Here is a 19,869-nt window from a genome sequence, read left to right on the forward strand (position 1 = left end):
CGCCAAACCACGCCTACTGTTAATTTGACCTGAATAAATACATATTTACTTACAATAAATATTGTGCAAAATTATATCTACACACCTGCAGTATAGGGTTAAATTGACCTGAATTCGTCTGCTGTTAACCCTCTACCGCATACAAGGCGATATATGGCCGTTCATTTAAAATAATATTTTGTTGTCATAAAACGGCACATACGCTAAGTAATTAATTTATGTTAAACCTTTGCGAGCAATCATCTTTATCCGCCGAACCACGCCTACTGTTTATTTTACCTAGGTATATAAATATTTACATAGAACAAATATTTTGCTCAATTATTTCTATGCACCTGCAGTATAGGGTTAAATTTGTCTCTGCTTATAACGGGTCTCTATCACTTTCCAGGATATTTCCCCTCCCATGATTTAGTCAGGCGTTCGGCTGCTTGCTGAATGCTGTGCGTTCCTGGTGGGGAACGAGAATTTCGAAGTTGAGATTGGCGTAATGGGAACTGAATGCGACTGCACCGTTCTTTAATTGCATTTTAGAGTTTTAAATTCAGAACAATGAAATTATCATATTTAAAGTTTACATTTTTAAGCCTTCGATTCTATGACTCAATCCGTTGTTAATATTTAAAACGAAAGAGACGGCAATAATTCCTGAAAGTGAAGAGTACAGCATATAGCCGACATCGTGCACAGAATATTTAACCTACTAAATTTTGCTACAATAGTATATAAAGGCTAAATACAAAAGTTAAACATTTTAAGGATAAAACCACGTACCGCCATAGTCAGCTTGTGTGTTTTTCGGTGCCCCCGGCGGGGGCTTTTGTTTTTAAGATTTATTTGTAGCAAACTTATAGCATAGGGACATATTTTGTGTGATTCATCCGTACGAACTCCTCTCTATAAGCAGTAGACGCGGGTAGGGGGCGGCGGAGAAGGCTGAACGGAACTAACCGACTAATTGTTCTGCGGCTTGGACCATTCGACGCTGAGGATCAAGTGATCGTAACCATGGCCGTTGAGGATCTCGATGGCGGCCGCGGCGTCCTTCCGCTGCTTAAAGTGCACATAGGCGAAGCCCTTGCAGAGGCCGGTGTTCTTGTCGCGGGCCAGGTACATTTTGCTTTGCGGCCCGATCTTCTTTACCAGCTCCTCCAGATCCGCCTCAGTCATCGACTCCGACAGGTTGGAAATCCGAATGGCTGCCGTATCATCGCGTCCGCGCATTCCCATGCCGCCCTTTTGACTGTCCTTGAGGAACGGCGGCACATACTTTCCGGACTTGGGCGCATCAACGGCAGCAGCTGCCGCAGCGGAAGCCTTCTTCTCCATGAGATTGGTGTCCATGGCGGTGCCCTTGTACGGGCAGTTGACCGACCAATGCTCGCCGTTGCAGATGCGGCATTTTGCGATGTTCTTTGTGGGATCCAGCAGCGGATCGTTGGCCTTCTCGTCTTCCTTGGAGTTGAGGAACTGCATTATGATCTCCTCGGACACCATGGTCGTCTGAGAGTTGGGACCGGGCTTGTCGTTCTTCGACTCGCCGAACTTGGTCCAGGTGCGGCGCTTGGCCACCGTTTTGGGCACCACCTGCTTGGAGATCTTGTAGGTGCGCACCACCTTGGTCTTCTTGTCGTCCTTGTTGTACTTGTACTCCGTCACATACTTGTGGCCGTTCTCCAAGGTCTCCGTTGTCGGCGGCAGGCCGCCGTAGTCCAGCTCCACCTCATCCGCCCAGGAGGATTTGATCGTTTCAACGCCCGGCATCTGCAAGGATTCAAATGTTAGGTCAGAGGGTGCGGCTGGGGGCGTCAATTACAGTGCACTTACTCTGATTTGCGATGCGAATTGGCAGATTACGGGGAAAATACGAAACGCGAAATTTAGCCACGAGTAAACGGATTGCGATAACACCGAAAAGGGCTGGTGATGGCAATGCGAGCGATAGGGTGCCTATCGATGTTTCGCTCCGCCTATCGCCTAGCCGTGCTTTTAGGTTAATTTAATTAATTAACAGGTTGAATTTGCATTGGATCCCTTTTCGGGGAATATAAAAATCCCTGTCGTTCGATATTTTTATACGACTTTGCTACCAACAAAACTTCTTTCAGGTGAGCGCCAGCTGTCAGGGCTGCAAGTTAATTCTATCGGCCAGAGCAGCGCAGATGTGAGCAAATATCGATAAATAAAAAACCCGGCCATATATACAGAACGATGGTATAGTTAAATAAAAGGCTTCAGTCATATCGTTTAGGAGAAACAAATTTAATAAGAAACTAAACACCTGCTCTTAAACTCCCATATTGAAATAAACATAATATTAATATGTATCGGAGTATTTAAATTCAAGTTCAACTATAAAATCTACTTCATAAGGTAAAATATGACACATACAAATATTTATTTTGAAATACCCGCACGCAGGGATGGAGAAATACATCTTATGGGCACCATCGCTATCGAGAACCCTTCATCGATAGTCGATCGGTCACGCCAGTTGGGAAATATCGATAATGTCGTGAGTGGTTTGACCAGCACTATCGTCCGCAGCTCTACAAAACTTTGTACTGTTGCCCGAGCTCGGCTCGTTTTCGTTTAAATCAAAAAAGAAAATTAAAAACGGAAAGAATACCGGGAAAATAATCAAGTTTTAAATTTTAAAACGGATTTAAGATATCCCGCAAATCTTAAGATCTCACGTTTGCCTTAGAAAAACTTGGCGTCGCGACGCGAGTGAATTCGTACAAACTTTTTGGCAAGGCTTCAAAGGAGAATTCGCTCCGCAATTTTGTTTGGTTTACCGTTTTTTTTTGTTTTGTTTTGCTTGGCAACCAAGCCAGCCTGCCAATCTAAAGGATCATCCCGTTTAAAGGTAAATTGTGCGAAAAAGCTTGATTCCCATTTGAATTTCGACCCTAACCCAACCCCAACCAATATCGCATCGGGAAATCGCGCTCAATACGTACTTAGCGATAAGAACTGATCAAAAAAACACTTGCACACTCTCTCGAATCAATGTAGCGATTGTTCGTCATTCAATTTCAATTAATATCCGTTCCCGTTTTTCAATTGGAGCTGAGATTCTCCAGATTGAGCGCTCAAGTGAATTTGACCGATCCTAACGGACAAGTGCACGGAGAAAAAAGTCCAATTGATTAAAATTAATTTTAAGTTATGTCTGGAATATATAAATTCTTAAGATATAGATGGATTTTAAAGAGTTAGAAAAGCTATAATTGCTTATTATCTTAAACGCAGAATAATCAATTTAATAATTGTGTTTTAAAATTACCTTGTTTAATAGATTAAATTTGTGACATTTCGCTAAGTATTTCTCCAATGAAAATTCCAAAAAAAGGAAGGGTATCTATACGGCCTCATGGCATGTACCGCCTCTATACTCGGTTGGATCGTTTTGGCGCGCTCGAAAGGCGTGAAAGTATTGTCCAACGTTGGCCATTTGATTGCCACAGCTCGGGAGAGGAGACGCAAGGCTCCTGGCAACTGGGAGACGGGAGCTGTGAGCTCTGAGCTTGGAGCTGGAAGCTGGTGACTGTGATCTGGGAACTGGGGAACTGGTAATGGAGTGGAATGGTGCAAAACTCCTTCTGCTTGACTCCACTCGACTTCGCCGCCTTGCACAAACACACACACAGACAACAGCAGCCGTGTAGAGACACGATCGCATCATCGGAATCGGAATTCTGTAGCTCTTGGAGTAGTAGCTCCTGCTTCTGCGTCGTCTGTCCGCCTTGGCCAGCCTGCGTGTCTGCGTGCCTCCTGCCACCTCCACCTCCGCCTCCTCCGACCCGTGAGGCACTTGAGCCTACTTGGAGACAGGCGTTGTTATCCGCCTGTTGTCTGGCTCTCCTTCGCTCCTCCTTCTTCGCCAGCCTCTGCCACTCAATCGGTGATCGTTATCATTAGTAGGAGTAGCGGCCAGGATTAATGCGTTACGGCGGTTAATATTTAGGGAACGACTACTAGGGCACCCTATAATGATTGCTTGATAACTAAATATTTTATTTATTATTATTTATCTGAAAGATACATAATGGTAACTATGTGCGAAAACGTAATTATTGAAACAACCAATGGGAGTACCTAATAGAACTTGCAGCCTTATTCTCTCCAGTGGCTATCTCTCCAATTCGACAGAGTATCTTCCCGTCGTTTCAGTCTTCCTCTTCAAGCCGTCTGCTTATTTGCCGAAGGTGTTTTTGTTGGTGTTTCACACACAGCCTCTCGCCCGGCAGTGTGTGAGTGTGTGAGAGAGAGTGAGTGTTGTATCATTAAGCAAACAGACCTGCAAGTGCCGTGTTGTTGCTTTTTTTTAGTTTTTTTTTTTTTTGTTGCTGCTACTGCGCACTGGACATCATTTAAATCGGTAGCCGGGGAAGTGACTCTTCCAGCCTCCTGCCCCTCCTCCACCCTTTCTCTCTCGATCATCATTTGCCGATTGTCTCCGCTCGCTCTGTCTTACTCTTTAGTATTTGTGTGAGCAAGTGTGAGTGTGTGCATTTGAAATCCTTTTAGCCGATGACTTCTTTTCGGGGCAACAATTTGTTTGCACTCTTTTAAAGTACACTCAGAGAAAATGGGAAGAATTCTCAAACTGACTTAAACATGTTTTTAATTAAAACGATCGTTTTTTATATTTGTTTTCATAGTTGAATATTTATTCATATATCTTTTGATAGTTTTAAAAAATTGATTTTTGTTATAATACATATTTATGGGAATATATAATTCTAAAGGGTATTTTATGTTAAGATTTTCTTAAAGTGCATATAATTTTGTTAAACGAATTGTTTATGGGACCCTTTGCCTCTCCCTTGCACTTCAGTGCACTTCGCAGCACCTGTGCGTGTGTCCATGTGAGTGTGTGTTTGTGAGTGTGCGATTTCCAGCACTTGGAGTTGTCCCTCTCCCATTCCACTCACTCTCTCTCCCACTCTTGGACTCTCCACAACCACTCCAAAATGACCCCCTCCCCTTCCTTTCGCACTGACCAGGGGCAGCTTCTTGTTCTCGTTTATGTTGCTGTTGTCGCCGCTGCTGCTGCTGCCGCTGCTGCTGGTGTCTTTTTGTTGTGCCTTGGGTTTTGTTTTTTCACGTCTTATCGTCGCGTATTTGCTGCTGTTGCTGCTTCTTTATTTTCTTGGTAATAAGGTGTGAGAAAGGCAATAATCGTAAAGAGCTAACAAATTGTTGTTGCTGCTGCTGTTCCTACTTTGATTGCTGCAGCAGCGCTGCTACTGCTCCTCCTTCTGCTTCTGCTTCTGCTTCTCCGTCACCTTATGCCCCAACTCCTTCTGATGTCGCCCCGTTTCACGCTAAAATGTTAATCTGTCCCTTTTCCTCTCGTTTCTCTCGCTGCTCAAGTTGAAGCAATTATATCGTTGACGACAGCAACACCAAAAACAACACTAACGATAATGGCAGCAACGAGTGAACAACAACAACAAAAAGGTAAAAAGAACTTCAAACATTAAGGATCGTCGTTCATGGCTTCATCTTCATTCCATCGGCTTGATATGGACTTTGATAATAATGCTGCCCCTTTGGCACCTTCACCTCCTTCTCTTCATCCTTTTTTCTTTGCCTCTTCAGCTGGCCATCTTCCTGTTGGAAGCACCTGATCTTGGCAGCGAGAGAGGTGCACTGATCAGAATCGAGTACAAAAAGTATCTTTACTTTAAATCTCTGACATTTTAAAGATATTATTATATAGAAATATGATCACGAGACCACAAATGCAACCTACGTACACCTTCTGCCCGGTTCGGGTCACATATTATATCAGTGCGATTTTGATTTTGAAATTCCAGCTCAGATTCGGACCTAGATTGACCATGAGAATATGTGGGATTATCTATCCGGCGTAGTCCGCCGTCGTCGTCGACGTCTATCGACAATCATGTGCTTAGGAGCCGGCTTATCGCTTATCGGTCCCAGCATTAATTAGCACAAAATAAAAATAATTTCAAAACAAATCGTGAATGCTGTATTTATAGGAAATCGGGTCGGTCTGATCCCGATCCCGATCCCCGATCCCCAATCGCGATCATGATCACGATCCCGTTGCGACCTGCCATATGACAATACCGAGCTACTTCAGTATGTATTAGTATATATATTCATGAACCACGCTCAAATTGCGTTGTTCCATTCCGGGGCCAGTGCTTCCGCCTACGATCCTCAGAGCCAGTGATTCAATTACGCATCCGTGGGATTCCGATACCCAGCACAATCCCAGAAGCGGCAATTAGTTCACTTAACGTAAGCGTTTTTGGGTTTTTCGGTTTCGCGGAGGAGTTCTGCGTCGATCTCTGATCTTTCGTGCCAGCGTAGAGTACTCAAGACTCTTATTCGGATGTCATTATCTCCAAGTAATTCCTCATAATCGCCATGTTTGATCTTATTAAGACAGCTTAACTTGTTTTCAGACCCATCATCATCGTCGTCGTTGTCTTTCTTTTCCCCCAAGACCTCCTGGATCCCTCGATCTCCACTCGAACCATTCATACGTGATGATGGTCAGACAACGATGAGTGGGGATCCATCGTTTGTCCAGTCTGCTTCAGTGCTGCCAGTTATCCAGTCATGAAATAGCTTTTTCTGGCCCAATATAATAGCCATATAGCACTTTGCAGGGAAAATGATCTTGAATCAGCTTGAAGACCAAAAATTCCAAAATATGATATATCAGCTTCAATGTTTTGCAGGACCTCGATCCTGCAATGTTGCAGGAATTTTGAAAGAAATCCTTATTTTACCCAAATACTAATGCCATTAAGTTAGGACAAGATCTAGATAAAGATAATACGTTTTTCTATTTATTCTTTAAGCTTTAAGTGAAGATATCTTGAATATAGTAGGTACTATTTTAGTTGGCTTAGGATCAAATGATCAGGATTACTAGAAGTTTGGTAATATTTATATATTTTTAAGACGGTATCTCAAGCTGAGAAAAAGCCAGATTCGTTGTCCGCTGTTCGTTCTCCTGTTGGCCGTGTTAAACGTCTGTCTTCTGGCCGTGTAACAAGGTTAGCTGAGGGGGATTGGGAGTCTGTGACTTGGGTAACTTCACACCAAGCAAAGTGCTAACGACTTTGTACCTGCTCTTCCCGCTGCCACCTCTTCCCTTGCTCTTCTCCGTCTCGATCTGGCTTCGGAGTTTTAGTTGGAGTCACTGATGGGAGCAGGGGATGCACAGGAATGGGGACACCGCTGGGACCCTTTTTCACTGTGTCTTATACATTTTATATTTTATATATATTCGGGAAAAGGAGCTGAAGTGATAAATGAGCTTAAATTCAAGATCAGATTATTATGGCAAAATCTTTAAAAAGCCAAAAGCAAACTCGAATCACATGTTTGGTTGCACAAATTTTGAGCTTTTCTTTCGTCTTTAATGAGTATATTGTATAGTTTCTTAAGTTTATAAATATAACTATATCAAATGTTCTATTTTACATCAGCTTATGTTGATTCTATGGCTCCATAAGCTCCCATTAAGTACAGAATAGTAACACATAAGTGAAATCGTATCCCTCAGAATAACAAACGAAGCATTTTGGTTATTATGCTTGCTTGCATTATTAATTCATTTATAAGACGCAGCTGAGCTATCTGAAGTGGTTCCAGGAATCCACTAACCCCTTCCCCACACCCATCCCCCATAAGAAATAGATAATGCCAGCTCGACCGAATCGCAAATAGATCGAGGGTCTGCAAATATGGTCAAAGATAAACAAACTGCAGAGGCCGGAACGGATATCGCTGACTGCAGAAGTGGGTCTGGGTACTAGGACTGGGACTGGGATTGGGATTGGCAGGGTATCGCCTATAGCTCCATCTTTATACCATTGTAGGTTTTTAATAATATTAAATAAGTATGCAGACTTGTTAACCTAATAGATACTAATTTAGAAACGATTTTCGATTAGAAATGAATCTATTTTTGACTGAGTTATGCTGGATTTTCACTGCAAGGGTATATGAATTTCGGTTTCCCGAACGTAAACCCTTGCAGGGTATTATAATTGCAGTCAGAAGCCAGCAACGCAGTCAATTTCGACCCCATAAACCATATATATTCTTGATCAGCATCACCACCATTTTACTACATTTTAAACTAACATTTAAAAACTAGCAAAGAACAGCTTTCCGAATATATATGAAATATAGTGTTGGAAATGTCTCCTTCACTGTGTTGCAAGCTCCTGACTAAAATGTATATACCCTAAAAGGTATTAAAATAGGTATAAATTTAGGAATTATTTGTATATGACTATCGAAGTTTCAAAATCTCATAGCTAAGCCAAAAAGGCATTAATTTTAAATCGGAAAGCTGTTCTGTGCTAGTTTTTAACTCGTTAATAAATCTGCATACTCTGTTTAAAATGTAAAAAAATGAACATTTTTGCAAATTTTAACGATGTAACCCCTTTCCTTTTTTTCAAAAAATGGAGCATTTCTGAAAAAAATGTTTTTCTGCCGGATATGGCTAGAAAGATTCGCCTGTTGATACTGATCAAGAATATATATAAAAAATAGGGTCGGAAATGCCTCCTTCACTGTGTTGCAAGCATCTGACTAAAATGAAAATATCCTAAAAGGTATTAAAATAGGTATAAATTTAGGAATTATTTGTATATGACTATCGAAGTTTCAAAATCTCATAGCTAAGCCAAAAAGGCATTAATTTTAAATCGGAAAGCTGTTCTGTGCTAGTTTTTAACTCGTTAATAAATCTGCATACTCAGTTTAAAATGTAAAAAAATGAACATTTTTGCAAATTTTAACGATGTAACCCCTTTCCTTTTTTTCAAAAAATGGAGCATTTCTGAAAAAAATGTTTTTCTGCCGGATATGGCTAGAAAGATTCGCCTGTTGATACTGATCAAGAATATATATAAAATATAGGGTCGGAAATGCCTCCTTCACTGTGTTGCAAGCATCTGACTAAAATGAAAATATCCTAAAAGGTATTAAAATAAGTATAAATTTAGGAATTATTTTTATATGACTATCGAAGTTTCAAAATCTCATAGCTAAGCCAAAAAGGCATTAATTTTAAATCGGAAAGCTGTTCTGTGCTAGTTTTTAACTCGTTAATAAATCTGCATACTCTGTTTAAAATGTACAAAAATGAACATTTTTGCAAATTTTAACGATGTAACCCCTTTCCTTTTTTTCAAAAAATGGAACATTCTGAAAAAAATGTTTTTCTGCCGGAGATGGCTAGAAAGATTCGCCTGTTGATACTGATCAAGAACATATATAAAATATAGGGTCGGAAATGCCTCCTTCACTGTGTTGCAAGCATCTGACTAAAATGAAAATATCCTAAAAGGTATTAAAATAGGTATAAATTTAGGAATTATTTTTATATGACTATCGAAGTTTCAAAATCTCATAGCTAAGCCAAAAAGGCATTAATTTTAAATCGGAAAGCTGTTCTGTGCTAGTTTTTAACTCGTTAATAAATCTGCATACTCTGTTTAAAATGTACAAAAATGAACATTTTTGCAAATTTTAACGATGTAACCCCTTTCCTTTTTTTCAAAAAATGGAACATTCTGAAAAAAATGTTTTTCTGCCGGAGATGGCTAGAAAGATTCGCCTGTTGATACTGATCAAGAACATATATAAAATATAGTGTCGGAAATGTCTCCTTCACTGTGTTGCAAGCTCCTGACTAAAATGTATATACCCTAAAAGGTATTAAAATAGGTATAAATTTAGGAATTATTTGTATATGACTATCGAAGTTTCAAAATCTCATAGCTAAGCCAAAAAGGCATTAATTTTAAATCGGAAAGCTGTTCTGTGCTAGTTTTTAACTCGTTAATAAATCTGCATACTCTGTTTAAAATGTAAAAAAATGAACATTTTTGCAAATTTTAACGATGTAACCCCTTTCCTTTTTTTCAAAAAATGGAGCATTTCTGAAAAAAATGTTTTTCTGCCGGATATGGCTAGAAAGATTCGCCTGTTGATACTGATCAAGAATATATATAAAAAATAGGGTCGGAAATGCCTCCTTCACTGTGTTGCAAGCATCTGACTAAAATGAAAATATCCTAAAAGGTATTAAAATAAGTATAAATTTAGGAATTATTTTTATATGACTATCGAAGTTTCAAAATCTCATAGCTAAGCCAAAAAGGCATTAATTTTAAATCGGAAAGCTGTTCTGTGCTAGTTTTTAACTCGTTAATAAATCTGCATACTCTGTTTAAAATGTACAAAAATGAACATTTTTGCAAATTTTAACGATGTAACCCCTTTCCTTTTTTCAAAAAATTGAACATTCTGAAAAAAATGTTTTTCTGCCGGAGATGGCTAGAAAGATTCGCCTGTTGATACTGATCAAGAACATATATAAAATATAGGGTCGGAAATGCCTCCTTCACTGTGTTGCAAGCATCTGACTAAAATGAAAATATCCTAAAAGGTATTAAAATAGGTATAAATTTAGGAATTATTTTTATATGACTATCGAAGTTTCAAAATCTCATAGCTAAGCCAAAAAGGCATTAATTTTAAATCGGAAAGCTGTTCTGTGCTAGTTTTTAACTCGTTAATAAATCTGCATACTCTGTTTAAAATGTACAAAAATGAACATTTTTGCAAATTTTAACGATGTAACCCCTTTCCTTTTTTTCAAAAAATGGAACATTCTGAAAAAAATGTTTTTCTGCCGGAGATGGCTAGAAAGATTCGCCTGTTGATACTGATCAAGAACATATATAAAATATAGGGTCGGAAATGCCTCCTTCACTGTGTTGCAAGCATCTGACTAAAATGAAAATATCCTAAAAGGTATTAAAATAGGTATAAATTTAGGAATTATTTTTATATGACTATCGAAGTTTCAAAATCTCATAGCTAAGCCAAAAAGGCATTAATTTTAAATCGGAAAGCTGTTCTGTGCTAGTTTTTAACTCGTTAATAAATCTGCATACTCTGTTTAAAATGTACAAAAATGAACATTTTTGCAAATTTTAACGATGTAACCCCTTTTCTTTTTTTCAAAAAATGGAGCATTTCTGAAAAAAATGTTTTTCTGCCGGATATGGCTAGAAAGATTCGCCTGTTGATACTGATCAAGAATATATATAAAATATAGGGTCGGAAATGCCTCCTTCACTGTGTTGCAAGCATCTGACTAAAATGAAAATATCCTAAAAGGTATTAAAATAGGTATAAATTTAGGAATTATTTTTATATGACTATCGAAGTTTCAAAATCTCATAGCTAAGCCAAAAAGGCATTAATTTTAAATCGGAAAGCTGTTCTGTGCTAGTTTTTAACTCGTTAATAAATCTGCATACTCTGTTTAAAATGTAAAAAAATGAACATTTTTGCAAATTTTAACGATGTAACCCCTTTCCTTTTTTTCAAAAAATGGAACATTCTGAAAAAAATGTTTTTCTGCCGGAGATGGCTAGAAAGATTCGCCTGTTGATACTGATCAAGAACATATATAAAATATAGGGTCGGAAATGCCTCCTTCACTGTGTTGCAAGCATCTGACTAAAATGAAAATATCCTAAAAGGTATTAAAATAGGTATAAATTTAGGAATTATTTTTATATGACTATCGAAGTTTCAAAATCTCATAGCTAAGCCAAAAAGGCATTAATTTTAAATCGGAAAGCTGTTCTGTGCTAGTTTTTAACTCGTTAATAAATCTGCATACTCAGTTTAAAATGTAAAAAAATGAACATTTTTGCAAATTTTAACGATGTAACCCCTTTCCTTTTTTTCAAAAAATGGAGCATTTCTGAAAAAAATGTTTTTCTGCCGGAGATGGCTAGAAAGATTCGCCTGTTGATACTGATCAAGAACATATATACAATATAGGGTCGGAAATGCCTCCTTCACTGTGTTGCAAGCATCTGACTAAAATGAAAATATCCTAAAGGTATTAAAATAGGTATAAATTTAGGAATTATTTTTATATGACTATCGAAGTTTCAAAATCTCATAGCTAAGCCAAAAAGGCATTAATTTTAAATCGGAAAGCTGTTCTGTGCTAGTTTTTAACTCGTTAATAAATCTGCATACTCAGTTTAAAATGTAAAAAAATGAACATTTTTGCAAATTTTAACGATGTAACCCCTTTCCTTTTTTTCAAAAAATGGAGCATTTCTGAAAAAAATGTTTTTCTGCCGGAGATGGCTAGAAAGATTCGCCTGTTGATACTGATCAAGAACATATATACAATATAGGGTCGGAAATGCCTCCTTCACTGTGTTGCAAGCATCTGACTAAAATGAAAATATCCTAAAGGTATTAAAATAGGTATAAATTTAGGAATTATTTTTATATGACTATCGAAGTTTCAAAATCTCATAGCTAAGCCAAAAAGGCATTAATTTTAAATCGGAAAGCTGTTCTGTGCTAGTTTTTAACTCGTTAATAAATCTGCATACTCTGTTTAAAATGTACAAAAATGAACATTTTTGCAAATTTTAACGATGTAACCCCTTTCCTTTTTTTCAAAAAATGGAACATTCTGAAAAAAATGTTTTTCTGCCGGAGATGGCTAGAAAGATTCGCCTGTTGATACTGATCAAGAACATATATACAATATAGGGTCGGAAATGCCTCCTTCACTGTGTTGCAAGCATCTGACTAAAATGAAAATATCCTAAAGGTATTAAAATAGGTATAAATTTAGGAATTATTTTTATATGACTATCGAAGTTTCAAAATCTCATAGCTAAGCCAAAAAGGCATTCATTTTAAATCGGAAAGCTGTTCTGTGCTAGTTTTTAACTCGTTAATAAATCTGCATACTCAGTTTAAAATGTAAAAAAATGAACATTTTTGCAAATTTTAACGATGTAACCCCTTTCCTTTTTTTCAAAAAATGGAACATTCTGAAAAAAATGTTTTTCTGCCGGAGATGGCTAGAAAGATTCGCCTGTTGATACTGATCAAGAACATATATACAATATAGGGTCGGAAATGCCTCCTTCACTGTGTTGCAAGCATCTGACTAAAATGAAAATATCCTAAAGGTATTAAAATAGGTATAAATTTAGGAATTATTTTTATATGACTATCGAAGTTTCAAAATCTCATAGCTAAGCCAAAAAGGCATTAATTTTAAATCGGAAAGCTGTTCTGTGCTAGTTTTTAACTCGTTAATAAATCTGCATACTCTGTTTAAAATGTACAAAAATGAACATTTTTGCAAATTTTAACGATGTAACCCCTTTCCTTTTTTTCAAAAAATGGAACATTCTGAAAAAAATGTTTTTCTGCCGGAGATGGCTAGAAAGATTCGCCTGTTGATACTGATCAAGAACATATATACAATATAGGGTCGGAAATGCCTCCTTCACTGTGTTGCAAGCATCTGACTAAAATGAAAATATCCTAAAGGTATTAAAATAGGTATAAATTTAGGAATTATTTTTATATGACTATCGAAGTTTCAAAATCTCATAGCTAAGCCAAAAAGGCATTCATTTTAAATCGGAAAGCTGTTCTGTGCTAGTTTTTAACTCGTTAATAAATCTGCATACTCAGTTTAAAATGTAAAAAAATGAACATTTTTGCAAATTTTAACGATGTAACCCCTTTCCTTTTTTTCAAAAAATGGAACATTCTGAAAAAAATGTTTTTCTGCCGGAGATGGCTAGAAAGATTCGCCTGTTGATACTGATCAAGAACATATATAAAATATAGGGTCGGAAATGCCTCCTTCACTGTGTTGCAAGCATCTGACTAAAATGAAAATATCCTAAAAGGTATTAAAATAGGTATAAATTTAGGAATTATTTTTATATGACTATCGAAGTTTCAAAATCTCATAGCTAAGCCAAAAAGGCATTAATTTTAAATCGGAAAGCTGTTCTGTGCTAGTTTTTAACTCGTTAATAAATCTGCATACTCTGTTTAAAATGTACAAAAATGTACATTTTTGCAAATTTTAACGATGTAACCCCTTTCCTTTTTTTCAAAAAATGGAACATTCTGAAAAAAATGTTTTTCTGCCGGAGATGGCTAGGAAGATTCGCCTGTTGATACTGATCAAGAATATATATAAAATATAGGGTCGGAAATGCCTCCTTCACTGTGTTGCAAGCATCTGACTAAAATGAACATATCCTAAAAGGTATTAAAATAGGTATAAATTTAGGAATTATTTTTATATGACTATCGAAGTTTCAAAATCTCATAGCTAAGCCAAAAAGGCATTAAATTTAAATCGGAAAGCTGTTCTGTGCTAGTTTTTAACTCGTTAATAAATCTGCATACTCAGTTTAAAATGTAAAAAAATGAACATTTTTGCAAATTTTAACGATGTAACCCCTTTCCTTTTTTTCAAAAAATGGAACATTCTGAAAAAAATGTTTTTCTGCCGGAGATGGCTAGAAAGATTCGCCTGTTGATACTGATCAAGAACATATATAAAATATAGTGTCGGAAATGTCTCCTTCACTGTGTTGCAAGCTCCTGACTAAAATGTATATACCCTAAAAGGTATTAAAATAGGTATAAATTTAGGAATTATTTGTATATGACTATCGAAGTTTCAAAATCTCATAGCTAAGCCAAAAAGGCATTAATTTTAAATCGGAAAGCTGTTCTGTGCTAGTTTTTAACTCGTTAATAAATCTGCATACTCTGTTTAAAATGTAAAAAAATGAACATTTTTGCAAATTTTAACGATGTAACCCCTTTCCTTTTTTTCAAAAAATGGAGCATTTCTGAAAAAAATGTTTTTCTGCCGGATATGGCTAGAAAGATTCGCCTGTTGATACTGATCAAGAATATATATAAAAAATAGGGTCGGAAATGCCTCCTTCACTGTGTTGCAAGCATCTGACTAAAATGAAAATATCCTAAAAGGTATTAAAATAAGTATAAATTTAGGAATTATTTTTATATGACTATCGAAGTTTCAAAATCTCATAGCTAAGCCAAAAAGGCATTAATTTTAAATCGGAAAGCTGTTCTGTGCTAGTTTTTAACTCGTTAATAAATCTGCATACTCTGTTTAAAATGTACAAAAATGAACATTTTTGCAAATTTTAACGATGTAACCCCTTTCCTTTTTTCAAAAAATTGAACATTCTGAAAAAAATGTTTTTCTGCCGGAGATGGCTAGAAAGATTCGCCTGTTGATACTGATCAAGAACATATATAAAATATAGGGTCGGAAATGCCTCCTTCACTGTGTTGCAAGCATCTGACTAAAATGAAAATATCCTAAAAGGTATTAAAATAGGTATAAATTTAGGAATTATTTTTATATGACTATCGAAGTTTCAAAATCTCATAGCTAAGCCAAAAAGGCATTAATTTTAAATCGGAAAGCTGTTCTGTGCTAGTTTTTAACTCGTTAATAAATCTGCATACTCTGTTTAAAATGTACAAAAATGAACATTTTTGCAAATTTTAACGATGTAACCCCTTTCCTTTTTTTCAAAAAATGGAACATTCTGAAAAAAATGTTTTTCTGCCGGAGATGGCTAGAAAGATTCGCCTGTTGATACTGATCAAGAACATATATAAAATATAGGGTCGGAAATGCCTCCTTCACTGTGTTGCAAGCATCTGACTAAAATGAAAATATCCTAAAAGGTATTAAAATAGGTATAAATTTAGGAATTATTTTTATATGACTATCGAAGTTTCAAAATCTCATAGCTAAGCCAAAAAGGCATTAATTTTAAATCGGAAAGCTGTTCTGTGCTAGTTTTTAACTCGTTAATAAATCTGCATACTCTGTTTAAAATGTACAAAAATGTACATTTTTGCAAATTTTAACGATGTAACCCCTTTCCTTTTTTTCAAAAAATGGAACATTCTGAAAAAAATGTTTTTCTGCCGGAGATGGCTAGGAAGATTCGCCTGTTGATACTGATCAAGAATATATATAAAATATAGGGTCGGAAATGCCTCCTTCACTGTGTTGCAAGCATCTGACTAAAATGAAAATATCCTAAAAGGTATTAAAATAGGTATAAATTTAGGAATTATTTTTATATGACTATCGAAGTTTCAAAATCTCATAGCTAAGCCAAAAAGGCATTAATTTTAAATCGGAAAGCTGTTCTGTGCTAGTTTTTAACTCGTTAATAAATCTGCATACTCAGTTTAAAATGTAAAAAAATGAACATTTTTGCAAATTTTAACGATGTAACCCCTTTCCTTTTTTTCAAAAAATGGAGCATTTCTGAAAAAAATGTTTTTCTGCCGGATATGGCTAGAAAGATTCGCCTGTTGATACTGATCAAGAATATATATAAAATATAGGGTCGGAAATGCCTCCTTCACTGTGTTGCAAGCATCTGACTAAAATGAAAATATCCTAAAAGGTATTAAAATAAGTATAAATTTAGGAATTATTTTTATATGACTATCGAAGTTTCAAAATCTCATAGCTAAGCCAAAAAGGCATTAATTTTAAATCGGAAAGCTGTTCTGTGCTAGTTTTTAACTCGTTAATAAATCTGCATACTCTGTTTAAAATTTACAAAAATGAACATTTTTGCAAATTTTAACGATGTAACCCCTTTCCTTTTTTTCAAAAAATGGAACATTCTGAAAAAAATGTTTTTCTGCCGGAGATGGCTAGAAAGATTCGCCTGTTGATACTGATCAAGAATATATATAAAATATAGGGTCGGAAATGCCTCCTTCACTGTGTTGCAAGCATCTGACTAAAATGAAAATATCCTAAAAGGTATTAAAATAGGTATAAATTTAGGAATTATTTTTATATGACTATCGAAGTTTCAAAATCTCATAGCTAAGCCAAAAAGGCATTAATTTTAAATCGGAAAGCTGTTCTGTGCTAGTTTTTAACTCGTTAATAAATCTGCATACTCAGTTTAAAATGTAAAAAAATGAACATTTTTGCAAATTTTAACGATGTAACCCCTTTCCTTTTTTTCAAAAAATGGAGCATTTCTGAAAAAAATGTTTTTCTGCCGGATATGGCTAGAAAGATTCGCCTGTTGATACTGATCAAGAATATATATAAAATATAGGGTCGGAAATGCCTCCTTCACTGTGTTGCAAGCATCTGACTAAAATGAAAATATCCTAAAAGGTATTAAAATAAGTATAAATTTAGGAATTATTTTTATATGACTATCGAAGTTTCAAAATCTCATAGCTAAGCCAAAAAGGCATTAATTTTAAATCGGAAAGCTGTTCTGTGCTAGTTTTTAACTCGTTAATAAATCTGCATACTCTGTTTAAAATGTAAAAAAATGAACATTTTTGCAAATTTTAACGATGTAACCCCTTTCCTTTTTTTCAAAAAATGGAACATTCTGAAAAAAATGTTTTTCTGCCGGAGATGGCTAGAAAGATTCGCCTGTTGATACTGATCAAGAACATATATACAATATAGGGTCGGAAATGCCTCCTTCACTGTGTTGCAAGCATCTGACTAAAATGAAAATATCCTAAAGGTATTAAAATAGGTATAAATTTAGGAATTATTTTTATATGACTATCGAAGTTTCAAAATCTCATAGCTAAGCCAAAAAGGCATTAATTTTAAATCGGAAAGCTGTTCTGTGCTAGTTTTTAACTCGTTAATAAATCTGCATACTCTGTTTAAAATGTACAAAAATGAACATTTTTGCAAATTTTAACGATGTAACCCCTTTCCTTTTTTTCAAAAAATGGAACATTCTGAAAAAAATGTTTTTCTGCCGGAGATGGCTAGAAAGATTCGCCTGTTGATACTGATCAAGAACATATATACAATATAGGGTCGGAAATGCCTCCTTCACTGTGTTGCAAGCATCTGACTAAAATGAAAATATCCTAAAGGTATTAAAATAGGTATAAATTTAGGAATTATTTTTATATGACTATCGAAGTTTCAAAATCTCATAGCTAAGCCAAAAAGGCATTCATTTTAAATCGGAAAGCTGTTCTGTGCTAGTTTTTAACTCGTTAATAAATCTGCATACTCAGTTTAAAATGTAAAAAAATGAACATTTTTGCAAATTTTAACGATGTAACCCCTTTCCTTTTTTTCAAAAAATGGAACATTCTGAAAAAAATGTTTTTCTGCCGGAGATGGCTAGAAAGATTCGCCTGTTGATACTGATCAAGAACATATATAAAATATAGGGTCGGAAATGCCTCCTTCACTGTGTTGCAAGCATCTGACTAAAATGAAAATATCCTAAAAGGTATTAAAATAGGTATAAATTTAGGAATTATTTTTATATGACTATCGAAGTTTCAAAATCTCATAGCTAAGCCAAAAAGGCATTAATTTTAAATCGGAAAGCTGTTCTGTGCTAGTTTTTAACTCGTTAATAAATCTGCATACTCTGTTTAAAATGTACAAAAATGTACATTTTTGCAAATTTTAACGATGTAACCCCTTTCCTTTTTTTCAAAAAATGGAACATTCTGAAAAAAATGTTTTTCTGCCGGAGATGGCTAGGAAGATTCGCCTGTTGATACTGATCAAGAATATATATAAAATATAGGGTCGGAAATGCCTCCTTCACTGTGTTGCAAGCATCTGACTAAAATGAAAATATCCTAAAAGGTATTAAAATAGGTATAAATTTAGGAATTATTTTTATATGACTATCGAAGTTTCAAAATCTCATAGCTAAGCCAAAAAGGCATTAAATTTAAATCGGAAAGCTGTTCTGTGCTAGTTTTTAACTCGTTAATAAATCTGCATACTCAGTTTAAAATGTAAAAAAATGAACATTTTTGCAAATTTTAACGATGTAACCCCTTTCCTTTTTTTCAAAAAATGGAACATTCTGAAAAAAATGTTTTTCTGCCGGAGATGGCTAGAAAGATTCGCCTGTTGATACTGATCAAGAATATATATAAAATATAGGGTCGGAAATGCCTCCTTCACTGTGTTGCAAGCATCTGACTAAAATGAAAATATCCTAAAAGGTATTAAAATAGGTATAAATTTAGGAATTATTTTTATATGACTATCGAAGTTTCAAAATCTCATAGCTAAGCCAAAAAGGCATTAATTTTAAATCGGAAAGCTGTTCTGTGCTAGTTTTTAACTCGTTAATAAATCTGCATACTCAGTTTAAAATGTAAAAAAATGAACATTTTTGCAAATTTTAACGATGTAACCCCTTTCCTTTTTTTCAAAAAATGGAGCATTTCTGAAAAAAATGTTTTTCTGCCGGATATGGCTAGAAAGATTCGCCTGTTGATACTGATCAAGAATATATATAAAATATAGGGTCGGAAATGCCTCCTTCACTGTGTTGCAAGCATCTGACTAAAATGAAAATATCCTAAAAGGTATTAAAATAAGTATAAATTTAGGAATTATTTTTATATGACTATCGAAGTTTCAAAATCTCATAGCTAAGCCAAAAAGGCATTAATTTTAAATCGGAAAGCTGTTCTGTGCTAGTTTTTAACTCGTTAATAAATCTGCATACTCTGTTTAAAATTTACAAAAATGAACATTTTTGCAAATTTTAACGATGTAACCCCTTTCCTTTTTTTCAAAAAATGGAACATTCTGAAAAAAATGTTTTTCTGCCGGAGATGGCTAGAAAGATTCGCCTGTTGATACTGATCAAGAATATATATAAAATATAGGGTCGGAAATGCCTCCTTCACTGTGTTGCAAGCATCTGACTAAAATGAAAATATCCTAAAAGGTATTAAAATAGGTATAAATTTAGGAATTATTTTTATATGACTATCGAAGTTTCAAAATCTCATAGCTAAGCCAAAAAGGCATTAATTTTAAATCGGAAAGCTGTTCTGTGCTAGTTTTTAACTCGTTAATAAATCTGCATACTCAGTTTAAAATGTAAAAAAATGAACATTTTTGCAAATTTTAACGATGTAACCCCTTTCCTTTTT

At 35.4% G+C, this 19,869-nt stretch overlaps 2 protein-coding genes, 1 long non-coding RNA gene and 1 pseudogene across 6 annotated transcripts in view; 1 reads left to right on the top strand and 3 right to left on the bottom strand.

Annotated features, from left to right (window-relative positions):
• Window positions 1-794: 794 nt before the first annotated feature.
• On the bottom strand, window positions 795-1,917 carry eIF3g1 (eukaryotic translation initiation factor 3 subunit g1). Its single transcript, XM_020947066.2, has 2 exons — window positions 1,828-1,917; window positions 795-1,764 (listed from the first exon to the last, which is right to left on the bottom strand). The coding sequence occupies exon 2, from the start codon at window positions 1,762-1,764 to the stop codon at window positions 955-957; it is 810 nt and encodes a 269-aa protein (XP_020802725.1). The 5' UTR covers window positions 1,828-1,917; the 3' UTR covers window positions 795-954.
• Window positions 1,918-2,492: 575 nt separating this feature from the next.
• The window catches only part of shf (WNT inhibitory factor 1), a 38,757-nt gene continuing 21,380 nt past the window's right edge, over window positions 2,493-19,869 (top strand). For all 4 annotated transcript variants that reach the window (XM_020947101.2, XM_020947102.2, XM_020947103.2 and 1 more), the window contains exon 1: window positions 2,493-2,869. The gene's annotated coding sequence lies outside the window, so the exon portion shown is untranslated. The remainder of the gene's footprint in view (window positions 2,870-19,869) is intronic.
• Window positions 3,393-6,525, bottom strand: LOC147643242 (uncharacterized; annotated as a pseudogene).
• On the bottom strand, window positions 6,815-7,292 carry LOC147643243 (uncharacterized). The gene is made up of 2 exons (XR_015272324.1): window positions 7,119-7,292; window positions 6,815-7,051 (listed from the first exon to the last, which is right to left on the bottom strand). It is a non-coding gene; the product is annotated as an uncharacterized LOC147643243 (long non-coding RNA).

This window comes from Drosophila serrata, unplaced genomic scaffold, assembly GCF_035046125.1.
Source record: "Drosophila serrata isolate PLE 108 unplaced genomic scaffold, ASM3504612v1 contig_276, whole genome shotgun sequence".
NCBI classification, from domain to species: domain Eukaryota; kingdom Metazoa; phylum Arthropoda; class Insecta; order Diptera; family Drosophilidae; genus Drosophila; species Drosophila serrata.